This window comes from Chenopodium album, chromosome 7 (assembly GCF_948465745.1).
Source record: "Chenopodium album chromosome 7, dcCheAlbu1.1, whole genome shotgun sequence".
In the NCBI taxonomy this organism is placed as follows: Eukaryota; Viridiplantae; Streptophyta; class Magnoliopsida; order Caryophyllales; family Amaranthaceae; genus Chenopodium; species Chenopodium album.
The window spans coordinates 75,242,578-75,263,287 of NC_137840.1; the positions used below are offsets into that span (position 1 = coordinate 75,242,578).

Consider the following 20,710-nt stretch of genomic DNA (forward strand, 5'->3'; position numbering starts at 1 on the left):
TAATGCATTGTAACTTGTTCAGTTTATCTATTTTTTTTTTATTTTTTTTTGTGTTTAGAGAGCTACAAGGGCGGGGATAAGAATCGATCCCAGAACCTCTTGGTAATTATGGATACTATTATCTATCATGGTTGCTAACCTTTTCTTTCATCCTCATTAATCATTGATCCATCCGTCCATAAAAAAAGTTCCCAGTTTATTACTTGTATACGATGTATGGATTACACGTATAGAAAAGGGAAAATTGAAATAAATGTGTTGAGACTTGAGAGAAGACCTGCGTTGTTTTGAAGGACAAATCTGATAGGAATACGACAATTCGTTAGGAGCGTAGGGGCATGTCCTTGTCATGTCAATACCAGATTTTTCTCAATTGTTTGTGTCCAATTTAACGCCTTGTCCTTGTACTAATCGAATGTACATTGTGTCGCCACTAACTTGACATGTTAACTAATATCTCAATTATAGATTTCAACAGGCATCATCATTATTGTGTTTAAGTCACTAGGTGGCATTACTATTAGAAGACATGTAAGCTCAATTTATTTACATCAGTTAAACAGGCATCAGTTAAACGAACGTTTAATTTATTTATTACTATTAGAAGACATGTAAGCTCAATTTATTAACATCAGTTAAACGAAGGTTTAATTTATTTACATCAACGCTTTACTTTCAATGAATTTTATCAAGAGCTATAACAAATCAAATGGGTAATTTTCCATTGCATAGTTGTTTAAGATTGAAAATTCAAGACCAATGGGTAATTCTTCATCGCAGATTGAATACACGGGATAACTAATCAATACGACTTATTGGGGTAATAAATATCCATGACACTTTGACGTTTCCCTCTTATCATCTACATAGAATATTGAGATCATATTTGCAATTGAATCAATATATATATAAATGAATCAAACATTACATGGAACAAAACCACAAAAATAAGAAAACAAAAACTTTTACCTTTTGGCTAATTACACGACGTTTGTATAGCTGTGTTTAGGTAAGAGCCTCAAAACTATGAGAACTGCTTACCTGAGGGTGTAAGAGGAACTGTGGAGAACTCAGAAGCAGGATGGTCATAAGGTTTAGAGCTCTGATAGGAATGTGACGATCTTGATGTATCAATAGATGGATTTGTGGTAGAAAAGATAGGAGGACGTCCACTAGAACTTGCTCTTCGGTCAGGCAAAGCTTGAGGAGCAGTTGGGGTGCTTGGACTGCTACCATTAACATCTCCCTTTGATACTTCAGTGGATTCTGTAGACTCTCTCTTTTCTCTCTCTTCAGATTCTTTAAGAAGATAATCAACCCATAGATCCGCAAAAGACTGAAGGTAAAAACATATGGCAAGATGCTAAGAAAAAGATCCAGGTCTGGGTTAAAAGAACTTATTAATTAACAATCCAATTACCTGATTTTCTGAAGCCATATTTGCAGGTGTCCCTGCAGAACCTCCACCCATAAAGCCACCAACAAAGCGGCCAGGCAAACCCAAAACACCACGAACTACACCTTTCCCACCTTGCTGAGCAGCGCCTATTCGCTGCTTATCCTCGTCTGAAAATCCCAGCATGCGAACCATGAGATCAAGTACCTGGCAACAATTCAAAATGAGCATATAATTCATATAAATGATCCACACAATACATGGGAACAATAATTCAATAAAGATTGGGGTGGTAAAATAACAGTGTACCTCTTTACTGTGGTTTCTCTGGAAGTATGTCACAAGCAACTTGATGACTATGCGCCTGAAAATATCACAAAAAACATTAGTTGACCCTAAGAAGATTGTTGCCACATCCAACAATTCTTTTACACAACAGCAGAAAGATGATGAATCAGGTATGATATACTGCACAAAAAAGTATTGCATGGTTTCAAAATGCAAACCTGTCGACAAGAAAATCAGAATCCACCGACATCCTATTGAGCCTTGTCATGCTTTGCTCTAGCGCACGACGGAGTTTTGCATTGTCCTCCTCAAGCTTATTTACCCGATTCTTCCATTCTGCTACTGATTTGTCTGCTTGAGCAAGCTTGGCTAAAATTTCTTCCTTCTCCTTGTTTGATGCTTCAACTTGCTGTTGTGATTCCTGCAGTCAAATGATAGATAGATTGGCACGTTTAATGTTACTAGTATTTCAACTGGAAATTTGAATATGTGAGATGAAAATTCAAATGTGGTCCACAACAAGTGAATCTCGGCTTTCTTTGAAAGCTATGGCACAAAGAATTTTCAGGATTAAACAAGAAGTCAACAATGCATCAGGTTTTGAAAATTAACTACTGAACTACATGCACACTACAAGTTGATAAATATCACACATATTTAGAGCTCTTTGCAACCTACTGTTACACGTGAAAGACGCCAAAGAAAGTAAAGACTTATGGCTGTTAATATGGGATGGAGCACAGACCTGCAGAAGTTGTGAAAGCTTTGAACACTCCTCTCGGGATAGCGATAGGTCACCTTCCAAACGCTCCTGTAAATAAAAGTTTCACAATTTGGGCATGAAAGGTCTTCAAACAATGCATTCAGAAGCAAATATAACAGAAAGAAGATTTGGGACCAAGTTAAGACCTTTGCTTCAATTTCAGCATAGTATTGTCCAAGAGCAGTTTGCAAGTTCAAGATTTCTGTATTTTTGGCATCAATGACACCCATGAAGCTACCAAGCTTCTTCTTCAAGTCCTCAATTATTTCCTTTGACTGCTGTAGTTCGTGATCATTCATAATCTTGATCTCCTCCTGACTTGCACGAGCTTGCCCCAGAGCTCTTTCCAAATTTGAGATTGTTGCCCTTTGGTATTCAACATGCTGTCGAAGCTCCTCAATAATTTTACTATCCTCATCCATCTTTTCTGATTCTTCCAATTCCTAAAGGGAGATAGCACACAAATAGCTTGAATATTAGTGACATAGTGCCAGATAGTTGAAGGGGAGATTGAACATGTAAACTATACAATTTATTCTGAATGTAATATGATGAATGAAAAGAGACAAAATCCATAGAAAAGAAATTTTGAGCTAATCAAATTCCCAGAGTTTGATAGGTTGGTTTACCAATGTTATATTAGCCACAAAAATTAATTTACGTACTGATAACAAACAAATTCACATTACGAAGTAAAGATTATGAAGCACACAACCTTATCCAATAAATGTTGCTTTAGACGAGCAAGCTCATGTTTGGCTTTATCCCTTCCTCGACGTGTTTCTTCAAGTTCTTTCTCAATCTGTTGTAAGGAATGCTCCAATTCAGCTTTACCAGGGAATGCATGTCCATCCTACATTTACACTGTGTATTAGTTAAACTGGAATTGCATTGACAGTGAAGACCTACATGGTTTTCAAGAAATAACATCAGCATTAACAGACATTACCTCATTAAAATTGTTATATTGCAGCTTCCCTGCTCCAGTAGTATCACTAAGTGTGGATTCAAGTTTTTCCTTCTCTGCCTAGAATAAAGCTAAGAATTTAGTTCCCGCACTTCTACTAACATGATAGTACTTATCATTTACTCTGTTGACAAAATGCAAACAACAAAAGGAAAAAGATGACCAACCTTTAGCTTGACATTTTCCTTCTCCAGGCTTGATATTGTTGTTCTCAGGTCGTCTGTATCATTTGCTCCTTCACTCTGTCTTCTACGAAGTTCCATTTGTAATTGTTTAATTTCCGATTCTTTTTCATCCACCTCTTGGCGCAGCTTATTTACCTCAAATGATGTCTGCAATACACAAACATTAATTCCACAATAGTTATTATAAATATACTTCAGTACATGTAGCCAAGATAAAAAGTCAGATGGGTACATTAAGCCAAGAGACTAATGCAGCCTATTCATAATATCTAAAACCTTTCCGCATATTATGATTTTAAAATCCACTCTGACAAGTGACTACCATATGAGTTTATTTATGTACAGAGTATTCTAGTCAATGTATGGAATGATGTCAAAAGGATATTGTCATGATAAAACAGAGCAAAGATCTATAAGAACAGTGTTTTGATTAAGTTAACGGAGGGAAGACTTGGAGTGTGAAGAAAGAGGACGGTAAAATTTTGTTTTCAACATGTCTTGCTTTCAATCTAAATTTCTAGAAATAGGATATTAAAAAAATTCCTAAAGATTATCAGATCAAAACTTCAGTATACATGCAATGAAAGGATCCTCCGCACCATCATCCCATTAAGAAAAGATAATGCACACACGAGAATAGATAAATCCATCAATAGCAGCAAGACAAAAAAGTGAAAACAAAATAATAGGCACCAATGTCACGTCAACATGTAATTCATAATAACGCTCAAATTTAAAGCTACACCTGTACAGGATGGAATTAATCCAGCACAACTATTCATGTCTATCTTTAGAGAAACAGAAACAATATAATTGTTTCCTTGAATTTGAGTCAAAATAGAATTCATTACTTACTTCATTATGTCCCGATTTCAACAACTTGAGCTTCTCTGTTAATGAACCACTCGTCTTTACTTCGTCTGAAAACAGCATTGAATGATTAATGCAAATTAAGCAACAGGGGAGAAGGAAGGAGACTGTACAAGCAAAAGAAACCTTGCAATTTGACTTTTGTAATCGCCAATTCTGCACGATCTTTTTCCAATTCTGCTTCCAATTTTTTCATCTGTAACTCGTGATCCTTCTGCATTGCAGCTAGAAGTCTGTTTTTCTCTTCTAACTTATCTGCAAGCTCCTAGAAGTCATTTATTTTTTGTTAAAGCTATTTCCAAATACAAGCAATAACTGAGAAAATCTCCAAAAGAACATATAGCACTAACCAAGATCAACAATCACATAAAAATTTGCATTCTCTATGATAATGTCAATTAACAAGAAATAAAAGGCAGAAACAACATAAAGAATTGAGGAGAGAAAACATTGTAGTTTCAACTTATTTTCATCCACTCTTCCAATACCCATTATGTGTTAGCTTATGCATTTTTAAAAGGCGACTAAAAAATTTAAGAATAATGCAGAACAGAATGTACATTACCTTTTCCCGACAGGAATCTGAACATTTGGAATCCGAATCAGCTTGATTTGTATGTAAAAAACCATTGCTGACCCCATCCTGTTTAGAAACAGCACCATTTTGCCACTGATTCCCGCTAGAACGATTTCTAGCAGAGGTTCCATGCTTGTTCTGCCGGCTAGGAGATTGCTCTCCACTTCCCTACATCAAACAAAAGAGTTGGTACAATAACTACAAAAAATAACAAGAAAATACTAAAAATTGTGATATATTAAATATGTTTTTTTAGAAAATGGCAAGCTATACATAGACAAAATGGAATATCACTTATCAGAAACATATAACACCAACTTCAGTGACAGAAACAATACCATTCTGTAGTAATCTTAAGAGTTAACTGATGATTTAATAAGATACACACTACCCAACCTCCAATGTAGAAAAGATGGAAGGTGGGAAAGGAAACGGGCAAAAGATTCTCGGCAACTAATGCATAGCCGAAGATAGAGAACCATTCAAATAGAGCAATTGAACAAATTCAAACAAGATTCTCCTATCCAGGAATGATTACAATATTAGTTTTACAATATTTCTTAGGCAAGTAATGGAGACATGATAAAGAATACTTCAGACATTCAACCCTTATACGATGAAGAATGTTTCAAACAGTACCTTCTGCACATTCATACTACTTGTTGATGCTCTTGAAGCTTCATTACGGGTGGTACTCAGGGCAGCATTTGTTACTTCCAGATTTTGTTTTAACGAACCATTTTCTTGATAAAGTTTGACTATATGATCCTGTCAATTCAGTTAAAAAATTCAATTAAAAGCTCACAAGGACAAATAGATAAAACAGCAAACACAAAAATATTTCCACACAAGGGAATATCACATAAATATGCAGAAAGGTAAAAGCAAACAAAGTCATGACAAACAGAAAGTAAAACGAGCCTAAAATTTCACCATAGCATTATTCTGGAATTATGTGGTTCAGCTATTCTGACTTAACAGTACAATCTTTGTCAGCAACTTTCACTATAGAGTAAAGCTATCAGCAGATAACATAGGTCATAGGTAGAATTGTAAGGAAGAGGTTCTTGAGTGGTCTAGTACGTAGTATATAAAAACAACAATTGTGATCATGTGAAAAAGAATAGCTGAAAATTCAAAAACTATCTGACAACATATCCGGCGTCTATCAAGCTTCATCAATTCTTACACAGAATAGTGATGCACAAAAAAAATAAAATTGCAAGCGCATGACGAGCATTAAACATTCAAGCATTAATTTTTAAGAATTTCCAGAGGGCCTTATGTAAGGATGCTCCCAAGAGTTTATCAATCTCCAAACAATCCATAAGAAAAAGAAACCAAAAAACCTCCTCTTTTCCAATAGAGAAAAGGATCATTCTAGAAGGTTATGATTTAAAGGTCTAGTCTGGCTTAATATTTATATAGAATTAAAAGTTTACTAGTTCTAAAGCTCAGTCTATCATACATTTGAGGTTGCTAGACATATGGTGTTCAGACAGCCTTGTTTCACAAGTAGATGATGAAGAAATATAACTTCACGTGTTTTCATACGAGCCACCAATCACCAACTGTCTTTGAAAGGTTGACTTCTCTAAACTGCACAAAAAGACTAGCTGAATTTAAAACTGTCAGATACGTCATGGACAACACTAACAGAGCTTCTTGCTCAAAAATCCTTATATAAGCACAAAACTACTAGCCCGACATACAGATTTAAATCAGATATTTTACTCATGAAAAATTCCTAACCCTAACAGTTAAACTTTTTTTTTTTGGGTGGAAAAATAACCTTTAGTTAGTGGATCCTATTTCACTAATTTACAGCAAAAACCGGTAAAAAAAAGCTTTTATTCTATCAAAAGCAATCTTCACATGTCAGGAACTCAGAATACCTCCAGGGATAACTACTATTAATAACAAAATTAAGCACCAATTACTAAAAGCCTTTTTGAAAAGTGAGAAAATTCAATGTAAGGGATCATTCCATGAATGCCAATAATTGTGTCTTTGAGCACAGCACACTCTAAGCCATTTTCGAGAGCCCCAAACATAAAGCATCTAGCATATCTAATATTTGTAGCTCATAACATCGGCCATTATTCTGCAAAAACCTTATAGCATATCTAATATTTGTAGCTCATAACATTGGCCATTATTCTGCAAATAACTTATCTTGCAATTAACAATTAAGGTACTTTAGGTGACTTGCATCTTATTCCCAAATAACCCTTCCATACAAAGCAATTTTTCTAATAGGTGTATGACCCAAATCGAGTGGTATATCAGTGTATGAATGAAAAAGTTAATCGTATGCTTAGTGAAAATTGTAAACACATTGTCTATAATAACACAAACCATAAGTGCAATGTGTCCCCCCCTTCCCTTTCTCCCTTTATTTTTACCTTATTACCTAATTCACTATATGTATATAATATACCACCTAACTTAATAACAGTTATGGATGCATTTCAATGGTCACTCCTTCTTGGCCAAAATGCTAGTTAACATTAACAGAACAGCAAGAGTGAAAGATGTTAGGTAGATATTGCAATTGTTTGTTACATAACAATTTGGATGGTCCATTTAGGCAAGACATACTAAATTAGAAGCTTACAAGATCCACACTAAAACAAAAAGTGCGAAACCAATATCCTTCCTCTCGGATAATATTCTACTGAACATCTATCATACATTGAGTATGATAGAGGAAAAAAAATCAGATATATACCAGTCATCAACTAAACATCTGCTATTCGGTTATTACTAAATTCTTAACATAGAACTTAATAACTAGCACAAAATGAGAAACACTCTGATGACTTCTAATATCATCTACCAATCAAACCTACAATCTCGCTCTCGCTGTTCCACGTCTATACTAAAGCTAAATCACTTACAAATGAACTTATATAACCTCTATCATCAACACTATTTCTCTCGTGTCACCAGCTGTTGCGAATATTGGCTAAAATCGAATACACGATATGCATTTGGATTCGGTGTTAATTCATGGAATTGAAATTTAATATGAGAATAAAAGAACAACATATGGTGAGTGCAATTGACGATCCTGAATTCAGCAGGTAAAAAACTGACCTCTTTTTCTTTCAGCAAAGCAGCATAATTAACTGATAATGCCTTAATTTCTGCCTCGGAATCCCTAAGCTTCTTAATCTCCGATTTATACCGCTCAATCTACATGCACATTATCAAATAACCAAAATTCAAAACATAATACTAAAATTCAGCAAAAATTAAAGTCATCAACTCAAAAACCTAAGAATTATGATCAAATTACATCTAATTTCAGTACTAAGCTCAATCAATCGAAAACAAAAGTGAAGTACAAAACTCAAGTACCTCAGAAACATAAGGAGAATCATTTCCATTCGACAAATTTGGAGAATTAGAAGGCGATTTGGAATGAGCAAGACTGTGAGAACGCCTTCGATCAGAGTAAGGAGAATCGTAAGCATGGATCGAAAGTTCATCTTCATCGTCGTCGTCATCGTGAACATCAAGAGCAATTTTATTTAGGTTTTCTTTCAAATTAGCAATCGAACTCCACATAATTTGACTTCAATCAATGAATTTAAATTGGAAATGTGTTTGAAAATTGCAGGAAAAATCTGGAAGTTTGAATATTGGTGTGAAGGAGTGAGGAGAGAGAATTATAGATCTGGGAGAAGAAGTTGAGGCTTGGTGGTGGAAGCCTGGTAGGAGGAGAAAGGTAGGGAGTAATAGTAATTTGATGTTTTAATGTAATGGACTAATGGGGGTAACAACTAAGAAACCACGTTTTTGTGTTGTTGATGTACGATAATGTCTTCGCTTTGCCGAGTTACTGCTTATTTCCTTACGTTGTAAGCCATGGGTGACAATTGCTTACCAAGTGGGATGCACACATGAACATTTCAATCCCGAGATTACATGAAATTGGGTGGGGAGCTCTAACTATTTAACCTATTCTTTACTTTCTGAAAAATTTGGAAATTTTATAGTAGTTCTTTTAGTTTTGGTTTCATCATATGCACAATTTAACATTTCAATTAATATAAGCAACTATTTCGTCATTGTTAAAATTGGTTGTTGTTGGGCATTTAACTAATCAAGGCCTAAGGGGGCAACACGTGAACGAATTGTATGTGACATTTAATGATTTTACTTAGTTTTAGGTTTTGTTAGCATCGTTGAGAAAATTCTTGACATATCCAAGGTTGAGGTTGGTGATTGATTTTGGGAACTAGCAATGAAGGTTGTAATTTATAAATAACTGTAATTTATAAACAACCAAAGTGTTTAACCAGCTTAATAACCTAAACCATACAAAATAAATTATCATTCGGAGGAACACATGAGTATTTTCATTCAAAGGACAAACGCATCAGTGGATTTCAAGGCGAATCAATGCAAACTCACATATTCTATTGTTTCATATAAAATTTTTATTAAGGCAATTGTTAATCAAATTTACGATGCATTTAGTTTTAAAGTGTGTAGTTTTTTAATTTCTTAAGAATTACATATTTCAATTTTACAATTGTTTCTTGTGAATCCAATTGATGATTTCTAGTTTAACTTTCTTTAACATTGTACTTATCTTCTTTATAACATTGTTTCTTGGGATAGTCAGGATAATTTAGCTGGTATAGGTTGGGTTTTCCGTGATCTTCTTTCGGATCAGGTCCTAGGGGGTGGCCTTCGGGCTCTTAGAGCAGCCTCAGCTATTCAAGCCAAGCTTCAAGCCTGTTTGTGGGCGATTCGGTCAGCTAAACGTCGGGGGTTTGTTCGAATACAAATTTATACGGACTGCATTCATGTGGTTTTTCTTCTCTATGGAGTTGTTAAGGATGATATCTCCTGTATTTGGCTTCTACAAGCAATCCGAGATGAACTCAATGTCCTTCCAGATTGTAGATTTAAAAAGGTTCCCCGTTCTTGGATCTATCTAGCTCACTGGCTCGCAACACAAGCTCGTCGTCGCAATTTTATTTCTTGGTCCTTTTAGTTTTCTTTCGTTTGTTAGTTCTCTTTATCAAAAAAAAAAAAAAAAGGAAAAAAAAAAAAAAAAAAGAAAAAAAAGTGCAATATCAGCAAAGGACAAAGGCCGAAGAATGTGAATGAGCATATTTGGATGAAGAAACAATTGGGCCAAAACACAAGCCCAAGGGTAATCTGACCTGAACTCTCCCAATCAGCAGTCCGCACTATATATTACAACCACCACCTTCTCCAAAACTCACCAATCTTCCCAATTTACAATCGTCTTCTTCAACTACGCTAGGGTTTCTACTCGCCGCTCTCTCAGCAGCTCATCTCCTTTTCTCTCTCAAGCATTATTCAACAATGAGAAGATGCGGTGACGAGAAAGATTACAAAATCATTTGATAATCTCTTGTTAGTTTTACATGATATCTCATTTAATCTATGGTTCGTATTCCCTGAGCATCCCTCTCATTTTTTTTTTATAAATTTTTTATTTTTTTTCAAATATTTAGAAATGAATTTGCAACGAAGGACCTATAGGAGGGGTTGCTAAATAAATTGCAATCATCATCCAAGTTTACCTTCGAAAACTTCTCGAAAACAGATTGCCGGTTCCGACTTTTTCTTTTGTTTCGGTTCCGTCTCATTTTTTTCACACATTTTTATTTTATAATTAATTATGCCTACGTTTGCAAGTTCGTCGATCTATAATGAGCGGTTTGATGAATCTATCAATAGGCTAAATTTAAAAACCCAGTATATGTACTATGTATGTATATTGGGCTTCCTTTAGCTCCGATTTTTCTTCCATTCAATTTTTTTTGATGGCATAGGATTTTTCGGTGACAAGGTAGGTACATTTTTATTACTAGTGTAAATTGAATTTGAATGCATAATGTTAAATGATGACTCTTAAAGACGGATTCCCACTGATATTTTTTCACAGATTTTTCTGTGAATTAATTGATTATAACATCTTTCCTGATACATTATGCATTTTATAAAAAAATCTTTTTAATTTCTCCTATGATTGAAATTGATTAATTGAGTGGCCGGTGATGTATGATAATATTTGCTACTCTTGATGGGATTTCTACGGGAATTTCACTTGATGATCTTTTATCCACCAAGATCTCTGAGGTCACTTAATTAATTATCATTTTAATTTGTCATAAAATTATATGTATAAATTAACGAAAGTGGCGAAGGTCCCAGCAGGGAGGTGGGAAACTCTATAAAATTGAGACCTCTCTAACACAAATTATAACCTTCGCATATGAAATGCCGAAAATATAAGATGCCCAAATGCTTAATATTTGGATCATCTCGAACCCTCGGCTAAATTTCCCACTCACCAGTATTACATATCTGTCTTTTTAAACCAAATTTTTAATGATTTTGCTTAAAAAGAGTATGAGATTGCTGGAGAAGAATTGAATGACAATGATATTAGACAATAAAATGAATTTTAATTCTCAAGTACAGTAATTGACAATACTTAAAAGGACATAAAATGATATATTGAACAAAGATAATCAAATATGGACTTCTGGTTTCTTAAAATAAATATATATAAAAAAAAAAAAAAAAAAGGACTTTTGGTTAACTTGTCCGTGTAGCATTGGACATTTCATAGGGGCTGGACGAATTGACTGAGATAGGAAAAAATGTGCATTCTTCTGAAGAAGTTCATGATTCTGCCGATTACTTGTATAGCTGACAGCCTGACAGTGTGTTTCCGTGTTACCGTTGCATTATCTATGGAGAACTTATCTTAATTGCATAAACTATCTGAGTTTGTGCAAACTTCTTTAGGAACATTGTGCCATATCCCATATACTCAAGAACTGAAACAAACATGAATCAAATCTGGAGCTGAAAACAATCTCCAGATAATGAGAAGACAAAGATATAGAAACTGAACTGGCTGATAAGTTACTCTATATTTTCAAGGAATGAAACCTATCGAAGAACTTTGGCAGTGGATCAAATAGGATGAGCACCTAGACAAAATAGAATACACAGCAAGCATGCACTTGCCATGGATGAAGGCAGAAGAGAGGTGGTGTGCTTGAGTTTTGAGAGAATCTCCTTTATACTCAAGATATTTCTTGCTTTTCCATCGTTGTTTGTTGATATCTGTCACAACACCTTGCTGTTCATTAAGGGTGCACACAACTGAATTTCAGCAATTTCTCTATAGACTTACAGGAACACCAATTAATTGTTATTGAAGTATCATCTACGCTGCACAAGATATGATCCCCATACTTCGTCTGCTGGAGGGGGTGGTTGAACCCAGTGCCCTGGAATACGACTAAACACATAATATATTAGTTGATATAGGAGTTGCTGAATCAAGAACTAAGGAAATTTTTCTATGGAGTAAGATTTTAATTTGTATTCAATGATCTTTCCCAAATGGTTATAAATTTTTTAAAAGCCTAAAAGGTTTTAGCACAGCTATAATTTTCTTAGGCTTGTGTTTTTCCTATCATTCACAAATCATACTACATCAACTCTTTTTGCAAAAAATTTAAACCCCAAAGTTAGAACAAAAGGACCACAAATAGTAGGGTGCAGAACATTCTCACCTTCCCCCGGGCCTTATGTATGCATCCCATGTTCTCCGAACCTGCAAATAAGTTTTAGAGGAAAAATAAGTCAAAACACAAAATGGAGAAATTTTTAAGTTTTTTAAGTAAGAAAAGCAAGTAACAAGCAAGCTAATGATAGATATAACCTAAATGCTCTTTACAATGAAATCAAAGTGCAACAAGAATCAGATTGATTTCCGACAGTTAACAAATTTTTAATACTATCGTTGATCATTAGACCTTTGTGTCTAAAATTGGATAACTACAAAAATACAAAATGGACAAACAGAAATATTAGAGCTTAGCAATATCACTGGCTAGATCTAGATGTCCAGAAGGGCTTCTAAATATACATTGTCCTAAAAGATTAAGGGTCTGTTCTCATTGACTGAACTCAGCTGAACTGAACTGAGCTAAACTAAAATAAATATTTTATAAGAGAAGAAAATTAGGAGCTGAACTGAATTGAGCTGAGCTGAACTGAACTGAATTTCAACGTATGAGAACAGACCCTAAGACTAAGGAAATTTAAAGTCAGTCCCCTATCCTCACTCTCCTTTCGAATGAGTTCTTAAGTCCCTGCATCCTGTCACAAGACTCTTTTCCAAGAGTCCTATGTCAAACAGATGCAAAATGAGGTATAATCAATGGCTAATCTTTAGTCTAAAAATCATTATTCTATTAAGCCACCTAGGCAGACTTTAACCCAGTCAGTTTATTTGTAACGAATCCGTATCACAATATAAGCATGGGTCATGAAGGAGTAGTATGTAAGTCGGTAAGTCCCCGAGTTTCATTAGAGCAGTACAAGAACCTTGTGGTTATCCTAATAGGTAACTAAAGCATTATCTGGGATCCACAACATGCTACATCAAGTTTCACCACACTTGTTTGGCATGACTCAGTTTCATGAGCACAGCACTTATGAACATACTGCCTATGCACCCGTTTATCAAAATATTACTTTTAAGATTATCTCCTTTTTTTTTTTCTTTTTTCTTTTTTCTTTTTTCTTTTTTTTTTTTTTTTGTCATGGATGGCTCATACTCCTCATTTTCGGCTTACAGGGCTTATGATAAAGACGATCTTCAAAAATATATAGAGATAGCATATAAGCATCAGAGAGTGATTAGGAAATCTGTATAAAACCTAGGGTGAATATATGTAAAAAAAAAAAAAAAAAAAAAAAATTACGTTAATTACCTCAATCAGAGTACCCATGTCAGTATTACTTCCATGATAATAGTGATAGAACTCTGGGGGTAAATTAGCCACATAGTCATATGCACCATGGCTTTGTCTATCAGAGCCTTGTTTATCAGTTTCTTTGCTAGCGGAAGCAAGAGAGTCAAGCCCACTTTTACTCTGAGTTATCTGCTCTTCACTTTCTTCACCATCATCCTTACTGGTTTCATTCTTATCCCGAGTAACTTTTCTAGATTCTTCAACAGCTGCAATAGCATCCTTGGCTGCACCTGTTGCTGCAGCAGCCTTTGCTTGGCGCTCTTCCTCTTCAACAGCAGCTCGAACTCTCTCAAGAAACTTGTCATCTTCTTCTGGAAGAAAATGGCCTGCATGATTTTCACATCATAGTATCAGCATACATTACTATGAAAACATTGATAGGGTCATTATATCTTCAACGTAAGTAAATGATTCAAAATTCATACCTTGTTTTTTCAACTTCTGTATCCTGACAGAGCGCAGTTCTTGTAACTTCTCAACCATCAATGCCAGCTCAAGCTGAAACATAGAACATGTTTGTTCAATGAATAATTTTAAGAAATAGACAGCCCTCTGTATAGTCAGACTTCAAAAAATCTCAATAGAGAAGGCCACATCAAGAAAAGAATGCAGTTATATGAGGGGAAAATACGGATGAGGGTGAGAGGGTAGGAAATGAAAGAAACTTGCTTATTACAGAATATAAGATATTGTGAAAATTTCAGATAATATATGTTTAGGGCATAGTAAGAAGGAAAATATGGTAACATAAATTATAATCTAAGCGAAAAAATACTTGGTTGTTCTAGCTGAAGATAACTTGACATCAAAGTCAGTAATACATATAAAGTATCAGAAGCAACTCACCTTAAAAACAATGTAAATATTTCCAAGATATCTAGAGACTAAGAAGAGAAAATCTAAACAAATAATGGTATTAGGGAAAGCATTTTTTTTTTTTTTAGAAGGAACAATATGTATGTAATACATGTTATACATAATACATCTAAACATGCATAATCTCACCTCAGCTTCCAATTTCTTCCTCTCCTCTTTAGCCTTCTGCTTTGCAATTACTTTCATCTTCTCTACCTGCATATAGCCATGAGATTAACGTAAAATCAGTCCTGTTCAAGAGAATGCATATAGTCATGAGATCAACGTAAAATCAGTCCTGTTCAAGAGAATGCATATAGTCATGAGATTAATGTAAAATCAGTCCTGTTCAAGAGAATGCATATTAAAAAAGTAACATATGGCAGGATTAGCCACTGACAAAGTAAAGGGATCATGTATTCTCAGCAACTGGTGCTGTTCAACAGAAGAGCATGGTATTCTAAAAGTGAAGCGACAGCAAGAGCAAAAATGGTGTTATAACAGGAAAGTAGAAATACCATACATGTGAAGATGGTAATGTTAGGACCATATAGCAGGTGGAAACTGGAAGATAGCTAAGACATCAGCAAACTATTTTGATACATCTAAGCAGAGATTATCCCTGCTAAAACTAGAGATTGAAGGTAGTAATTGATGTATGTTTATCAAAGACAAGGATGACTTAAAATGATAGAAAAATGGAAAACTCCAGTATCATGATTCATGCCATTGACAATAAAAAATATAGAAATTCAGCTTTGTAAATAGCTATCATTTGTCCATCTCCCCTATGATTCTCTCTCTATCTGAAGTGGCCCGAGTATACTAAGCTATAAAACAAGGTATCGGATTCTTATATTTTCACTAGTATTAATAATTTAAATGGCTCATAAGGATAATTAGTTCTACTATTGGCAAAGTAAAATGCATCCAATCCAAGTTCTACATCTAAAATTCTGAACTCTGAAGCACAGATTGTCAAACCAGAAAAAGGCAGGTAGCTCTCTACAGAATACTAATCATTTACCATCCTCATAGAATGTCATTAGAGGATCACAGTCACCATATGTCAGTTCATTTGAACCATTATCATTTTACGGCCTTTTTTTTTACAGAATTAAACAGCACATCATGCATAAGGATAACCTGAACCAACAACTAAGTGTCCCATTTCTATATAGCAAGTGAATGCAACACATGGTACCTTTTGTTGTGCCATATCCTTGGCAATTTCTTTAGCCCTCCATTCATCAGCTTCTTGGTCAAGTTTCTTGAATTGCTCATCCTTCTGTACACCATTAACAAAATCAGTTAACATAAACATACTCCAAAGCTTGTAATTCAGGTCAATAGCTTGATATATGAGCAATAGAAAACAACCTTAGCAAGTGATTCAGCAACACTACGTCTCTTCCTCTTCCTCCACAACTTATTGCGTTTCGACTTGTTAATCTTGTCACTTAATCTAACAACAGCAGATTTCTCCTCCCATGGGGTCCCATCATCAGTAACAAACTTAAGAGGTTCAAGCAGAAATTTCAATTTTGACATCAACCCATTTGCAGCCTCCACTAAAATCAACTCTTGGGCACCCAAATCAATCCTATAATCCTCAAAAAACCTACAAAATTCATCAATTTTTGAACTATCAATTGACCCATCAACACCATCATTATCATTCTCTTTTCCCACACACCCTTTTACTTCCTTAACCTTCGTCAACATCTCCAGCTCTTTTTGCCTACCATAAACAACCCAACAGACAAAAACATAAAAGACCCAATTAAATTAAACTTACAATAACAACTTTTCAGTATCAAAAATTAAGAAAATTAGAGGAAAACTTACAGTGCATTTGCGAGAGAGAGGGTTTGATGTAATTCTTTAAAGTGGTGTTGGACATTCAAGGGGTTCCAGAAAGTGGTAGAAGGAGGTGGGTTTGGAGGAATTGATGGACCCCATTGTTGAGGAGGAGGAGAAGGAGGATGCCCCATTGCTTGATATTGAATTGGGTTCATTGCAATCAACCACCAAATCTGCCGCGTCTTGCGACGGCGCTGACTTGGTCTGACGGAGTTTGTGGCGGCGTCGCTGAGTTGTTATCGAGGGGTGGAGTTGGAGCGCTGTGATGAGGGTGTTGATGCTGAAGTCAGAAGTAAAATGAAGAAACAATTAGAATGCGAGTGTAGGCGGAGATTTATGTAGAATATCTATTTAGAGTGATGAAATATAATAAGAAAGTCAGGATGGCCGAGTGGTCTAAGGCGCCAGACTCAAGTTCTGGTCTTCGAAAGAGGGCGTGGGTTCAAATCCCACTTCTGACATTTTTTTATTTTTATTTTTTCCTTTTAGTTATAAATTTTGATTTCAGTCAGTCTTCAGATTTTTGGCTCTAAGGGTAAGTTTATTGCAAGTCTTGAGCAAAGTCTCAACATGAGTCTTACTCAAGATTCTTGCAATAAACTCATCTAAGACTCATGTGAGTCTTACATGGAGTTTGGAAAATCCAAACCCATGTCAAGATTTTGCAAGGCCAATGAAAATTAGCCACCTCACCAACCACAAGTTTACAGTAATTTTTTAAAAAATAAAAAAAATATATTTTACAAAAAATAAAAATATTTTGAAAAGGATTAAATGAGTTTAGAGTGAGTCTTGGGATAATGTGTAAATTTGGAGTTCAAATCCCACTTCTGACATTTTTTTATTTTTATTTTTTCCTTTTAGTTATAAATTTTGATTTCAGTCAGTCTTCAGATTTTTGGCTCTAAGGGTAAGTTTATTGCAAGTCTTGAGCAAAGTCTCAACATGAGTCTTACTCAAGATTCTTGCAATAAACTCATCTAAGACTCATGTGAGTCTTACATGGAGTTTGGAAAATCCAAACCCATGTCAAGATTTTGCAAGGCCAATGAAAATTAGCCACCTCACCAACCACAAGTTTACAGTAATTTTTTAAAAAATAAAAAAAATATATTTTACAAAAAATAAAAATATTTTGAAAAGGATTAAATGAGTTTAGAGTGAGTCTTGGGATAATGTGTAAATTTGGAGAAAGTCTTGTATGAATCTGAATAATATAAAAGTATTTTAAAGTTAGTGGAAAGCTGATGTGGCAGAGTCTGAAGTCTGGGTCCGAGTCTGGAGATAAACTCACCCTAATAATGTGTCTATGATTCGGGGTTTTAGGTAGCTCATTACTAATATTTTGAGAGACTTGTGATTTGTAGAATATTTTGAGAGACTTGTAATTTGTAGTTTAACGTGATTATTTTGAAATAATTGAATGAGTGTTTTATTGAAAATTTTCCCAGTTAACAATTCTCGAAACACATATGATATTTACGTGTAATTATAAGTGTTGTATATGATTTTATGACATAATTCGGTCATCTATCTTGAGGAGCTACTTGCTCTTTTACATACTTGATACTTTGTAGTCCGTACCACTTACTTTAGCTCTATAACACACTTTGTATTTCGTAGTCCGTACCAATTACTTTAATTTGGCTCGAACACTACTTAGATCTTCTCAATCTAGGATAGTGTTTCAGTGTTTGCCCATTTTCAACCTCTTATGTAAAATTCGACATCAAGAAACCATGCATATTAACCAAATGCCTTGCTGATGGTCCCAAAAGCTTGGATAGGTTGGGCAAAATCCTTTAAAACGGGCCTCACGTGAAATAGACATTCATTTATTTGACTTTCCATAACACATGAAGCCATACTATTGATGTTTAAACTTGTTCAATTTATGGCCTATAATTTTACGAGTACAATGTACATGGAGAAATTAGTCCTGTAGTTAGGGGTATAAATCAACAGTGTCAACTGCACACAATGAACCAAAAATATAGCAGTTTTATGCCCTTACTTTATGGGGTAGTAACAATGATATTTGTTTGCCTTTTCCAACATGATCACACACCCTTGTCCTTGGTCCCCCTATTTCTTCTCGTCTCTTCTTTCGAATCTATGTTTTAAAGCTTAATCATGTAATATTCATCATCTCTAATAATACAATATGATCAAATGCGTTTATATTATATATAGTCATCTCTGTTTTTACCGATATATGGAGATATTATAAATTTGTAATTGATATATACCCGTAGCCTCAAAAGTATAAGTAAGCTATGTTTGTAATTGATTTAATTGAATTTACAATATGTCAATATATCTTACGTACTACACATAATAGGGTTAATCACCTTTAAATCACATAACAATTACTTAAAATTTTGGTAAGTTAACTTCTTATGCGTATAGGTAGTGTGTTGCTTGAGACTTCAAAGAGACTTAACTTTTATATTATCATGCATACACCCATGTTAAGTATACAAGGTTTTGCCTTCTCCTATATTGTATCAAGATTATTCTTCAAATAATGTCACTTTTGTGGTGATAATGCAACATATATACAATGTTCTTTAACCAATTTACTTTATAATAAATACTTCTCTGATTAAAAAAATAAATAAATATCGTACTTTGACATAAGTAAAAACATTATACTTACTTAACTAATATATAACTAATAAATACTTTTTTTTGGTGTATTGTACAAAAAGACATAAAGATTGAACTCATTGAATAAGTATATGAAATTTGATTTTATTTCTTGGTGCCTTATCTCTTATGCTATGTTTTTAAAAGATATAATAGTAATTAACTATTGTCGTATCATAAATTATATTAATAAGCGAAAGAGATATATATCTGAAATAATACTCCTTATCCTTGTTGCCTGTTAGTAATAGCAAGTAGGGACAGAAAAACCAAAGATCTTAGCTAGGGGACATAAAATTAGGTTGTGTCCAAGCTAAGATGTTGGCTATTACACCCACACAATCTCTCTCTTCCAGTCCTAATTGGCTCTAATGGAGTTAACTTGTTGTTACACCATCATTTATACCGAGTAACCATCAAAGAGAGAGACAACTAAAAATAAAAAACTAAACACAAGAAAAACACGAGACCATATAATACTACTTCTTTGTTTCATCTAATTATTAATTGAGGCTATAAATGTAACCTAATAAGCTAACCTACTACACTTTGGCCATGTATTTTTTAGTACCATGGAAGTTTTTTAATGGTTTGTTGGTTTTACAAACTTAATAGTGGTTGACTTTCTTGACCATCTTGTTTAGGAAAGACAAATTACTTACTCTAGGATACTCATTTGGAAAGCTAAACTCATTATATTACTCCTAACAAGATGGAGTTTATTAGACATATTCATATAATAACTTAAATGTTAATATTAATTTTAATTACCATTAGGACACATGTCAGGACTTTTTTAAGTGGATGTCTTGTTCCTTTACATGTATCTTTGCTTCATCCAATCAATGTTAGAACAATACTTCTATGTGAGGTCATTTTTAAAAAAAATGATACTTTGTAAATATTTTGAAAATAAAAGTGTATATGAAGAAAAGAAATTAGGTAACCCTTATCCTCTTTGTAAGTAGAGTTGAAAAATGCCCCCTCAACATTAAGAATATATAATACTCCCTCTATATTAAAATATAAATAAATATTTTAATTTAATCGACATACTTATCAATGCAATCTTTAATCAATGCAATCTTAAATAAATATTAAGAATAATTTATAAAATATTATTATTTAAAAATACATTGAAACGATTCTAATAAGTATGTCATAGTAGGAATAATGATTCCCATAATTTGGAAGATAGACATAGGCCCAACATAATGGGTATGGTTAAACTAGCTAAATTACAAGCGCCTACTGTACAAACAAAAAGGTGTCTTCTAATGAGAGTGCGCGCTCGAGTGGTGGACCGACCAAATCAAAAGTTGCAATATTACTTACCAAATCAAAATCTGCATTTCCTATTATACTAGACAAACCACTCTTTCTGGGCCCTTCAACTTAAACCTCTTTCTCAAGAACAATTCTTCAAGAATTAATACACGAGTTCGTACTAAGTCTTGCAAGTTCTA

General features: G+C 34.2%; 3 protein-coding genes and 3 non-coding genes across 8 annotated transcripts in view; 4 read left to right on the forward strand and 2 right to left on the reverse strand.

The window, feature by feature from the left end:
• The window catches only part of LOC145639610 (desiccation protectant protein Lea14 homolog), a 31,140-nt gene extending 17,569 nt beyond the window's left edge, over positions 1-13,571 (forward strand). Inside the window, exon 3 of the mRNA XM_081690896.1 lies at positions 13,560-13,571. The gene's annotated coding sequence lies outside the window, so the exon portion shown is untranslated. The remainder of the gene's footprint in view (positions 1-13,559) is intronic.
• On the reverse strand, positions 711-8,833 carry LOC145638588 (golgin candidate 4-like). Of its 2 annotated transcripts, XM_081689574.1 has the most exons (15): positions 8,410-8,833; positions 8,146-8,244; positions 5,686-5,814; positions 5,035-5,214; positions 4,596-4,734; positions 4,455-4,519; positions 3,582-3,746; positions 3,397-3,474; positions 3,163-3,300; positions 2,594-2,890; positions 2,430-2,495; positions 1,903-2,105; positions 1,706-1,760; positions 1,421-1,603; positions 711-1,336 (listed from the first exon to the last, which is right to left on the reverse strand). In XM_081689574.1, the coding sequence occupies exons 1-15, from the start codon at positions 8,617-8,619 to the stop codon at positions 1,025-1,027; spliced, it is 2,319 nt and encodes a 772-aa protein (XP_081545700.1). In that variant the 5' UTR covers positions 8,620-8,833; the 3' UTR covers positions 711-1,024. The 2 variants fall into 2 exon arrangements, with proteins under 2 accessions (XP_081545700.1, XP_081545701.1); XM_081689575.1 differs by lacking the exons at positions 8,146-8,244; positions 8,410-8,833 and adding an exon at positions 6,515-6,644.
• LOC145641175 (small nucleolar RNA SNORD24) lies at positions 11,086-11,178 on the forward strand. Its single transcript, XR_014115238.1, has one exon. It is a non-coding gene; the product is annotated as a small nucleolar RNA SNORD24 (small nucleolar RNA).
• Positions 11,236-11,383, forward strand: LOC145641396 (small nucleolar RNA snoR145). Its single transcript, XR_014115426.1, has one exon. It is a non-coding gene; the product is annotated as a small nucleolar RNA snoR145 (small nucleolar RNA).
• Positions 11,485-17,181, reverse strand: LOC145639609 (U11/U12 small nuclear ribonucleoprotein 59 kDa protein-like). 2 transcript variants are annotated; one of them, XM_081690893.1, is made up of 8 exons: positions 16,581-17,181; positions 16,113-16,473; positions 15,937-16,020; positions 14,883-14,948; positions 14,303-14,375; positions 13,836-14,203; positions 12,630-12,670; positions 11,485-12,341 (listed from the first exon to the last, which is right to left on the reverse strand). In XM_081690893.1, the coding sequence occupies exons 1-8, from the start codon at positions 16,748-16,750 to the stop codon at positions 12,278-12,280; spliced, it is 1,227 nt and encodes a 408-aa protein (XP_081547019.1). In that variant the 5' UTR covers positions 16,751-17,181; the 3' UTR covers positions 11,485-12,277. The 2 variants fall into 2 exon arrangements, with proteins under 2 accessions (XP_081547019.1, XP_081547018.1); XM_081690892.1 differs by having other exon boundaries at positions 11,485-12,352.
• On the forward strand, positions 16,973-17,056 carry TRNAL-CAA (transfer RNA leucine (anticodon CAA)). The gene has a single exon. It is a non-coding gene; the product is annotated as a tRNA-Leu (tRNA).
• Positions 17,182-20,710: the final 3,529 nt, after the last annotated feature.

Coding starts and splice junctions, on each gene's coding strand:
- LOC145638588 (XM_081689574.1), bottom strand. CDS start 8,619: ATGTGGAGTTCGATTGCTAATTTGAAAGAAAACCTAAATAAAATTGCT. Junction 4,735..5,034: donor CAGATTCCTGTCGGGAAAAG/GTAATGTACATT, acceptor AATGACTTCTAG/GAGCTTGCAGATAAGTTAGA. Junction 3,475..3,581: donor AGGAAAATGTCAAGCTAAAG/GTTGGTCATCTT, acceptor GCTTTATTCTAG/GCAGAGAAGGAAAAACTTGA.
- LOC145639609 (XM_081690892.1), bottom strand. CDS start 16,750: ATGAACCCAATTCAATATCAAGCAATGGGGCATCCTCCTTCTCCTCCT. Junction 16,021..16,112: donor TTGCTGAATCACTTGCTAAG/GTTGTTTTCTAT, acceptor AATGGTGTACAG/AAGGATGAGCAATTCAAGAA. Junction 14,949..15,936: donor AGGATATGGCACAACAAAAG/GTACCATGTGTT, acceptor GGCTATATGCAG/GTAGAGAAGATGAAAGTAAT.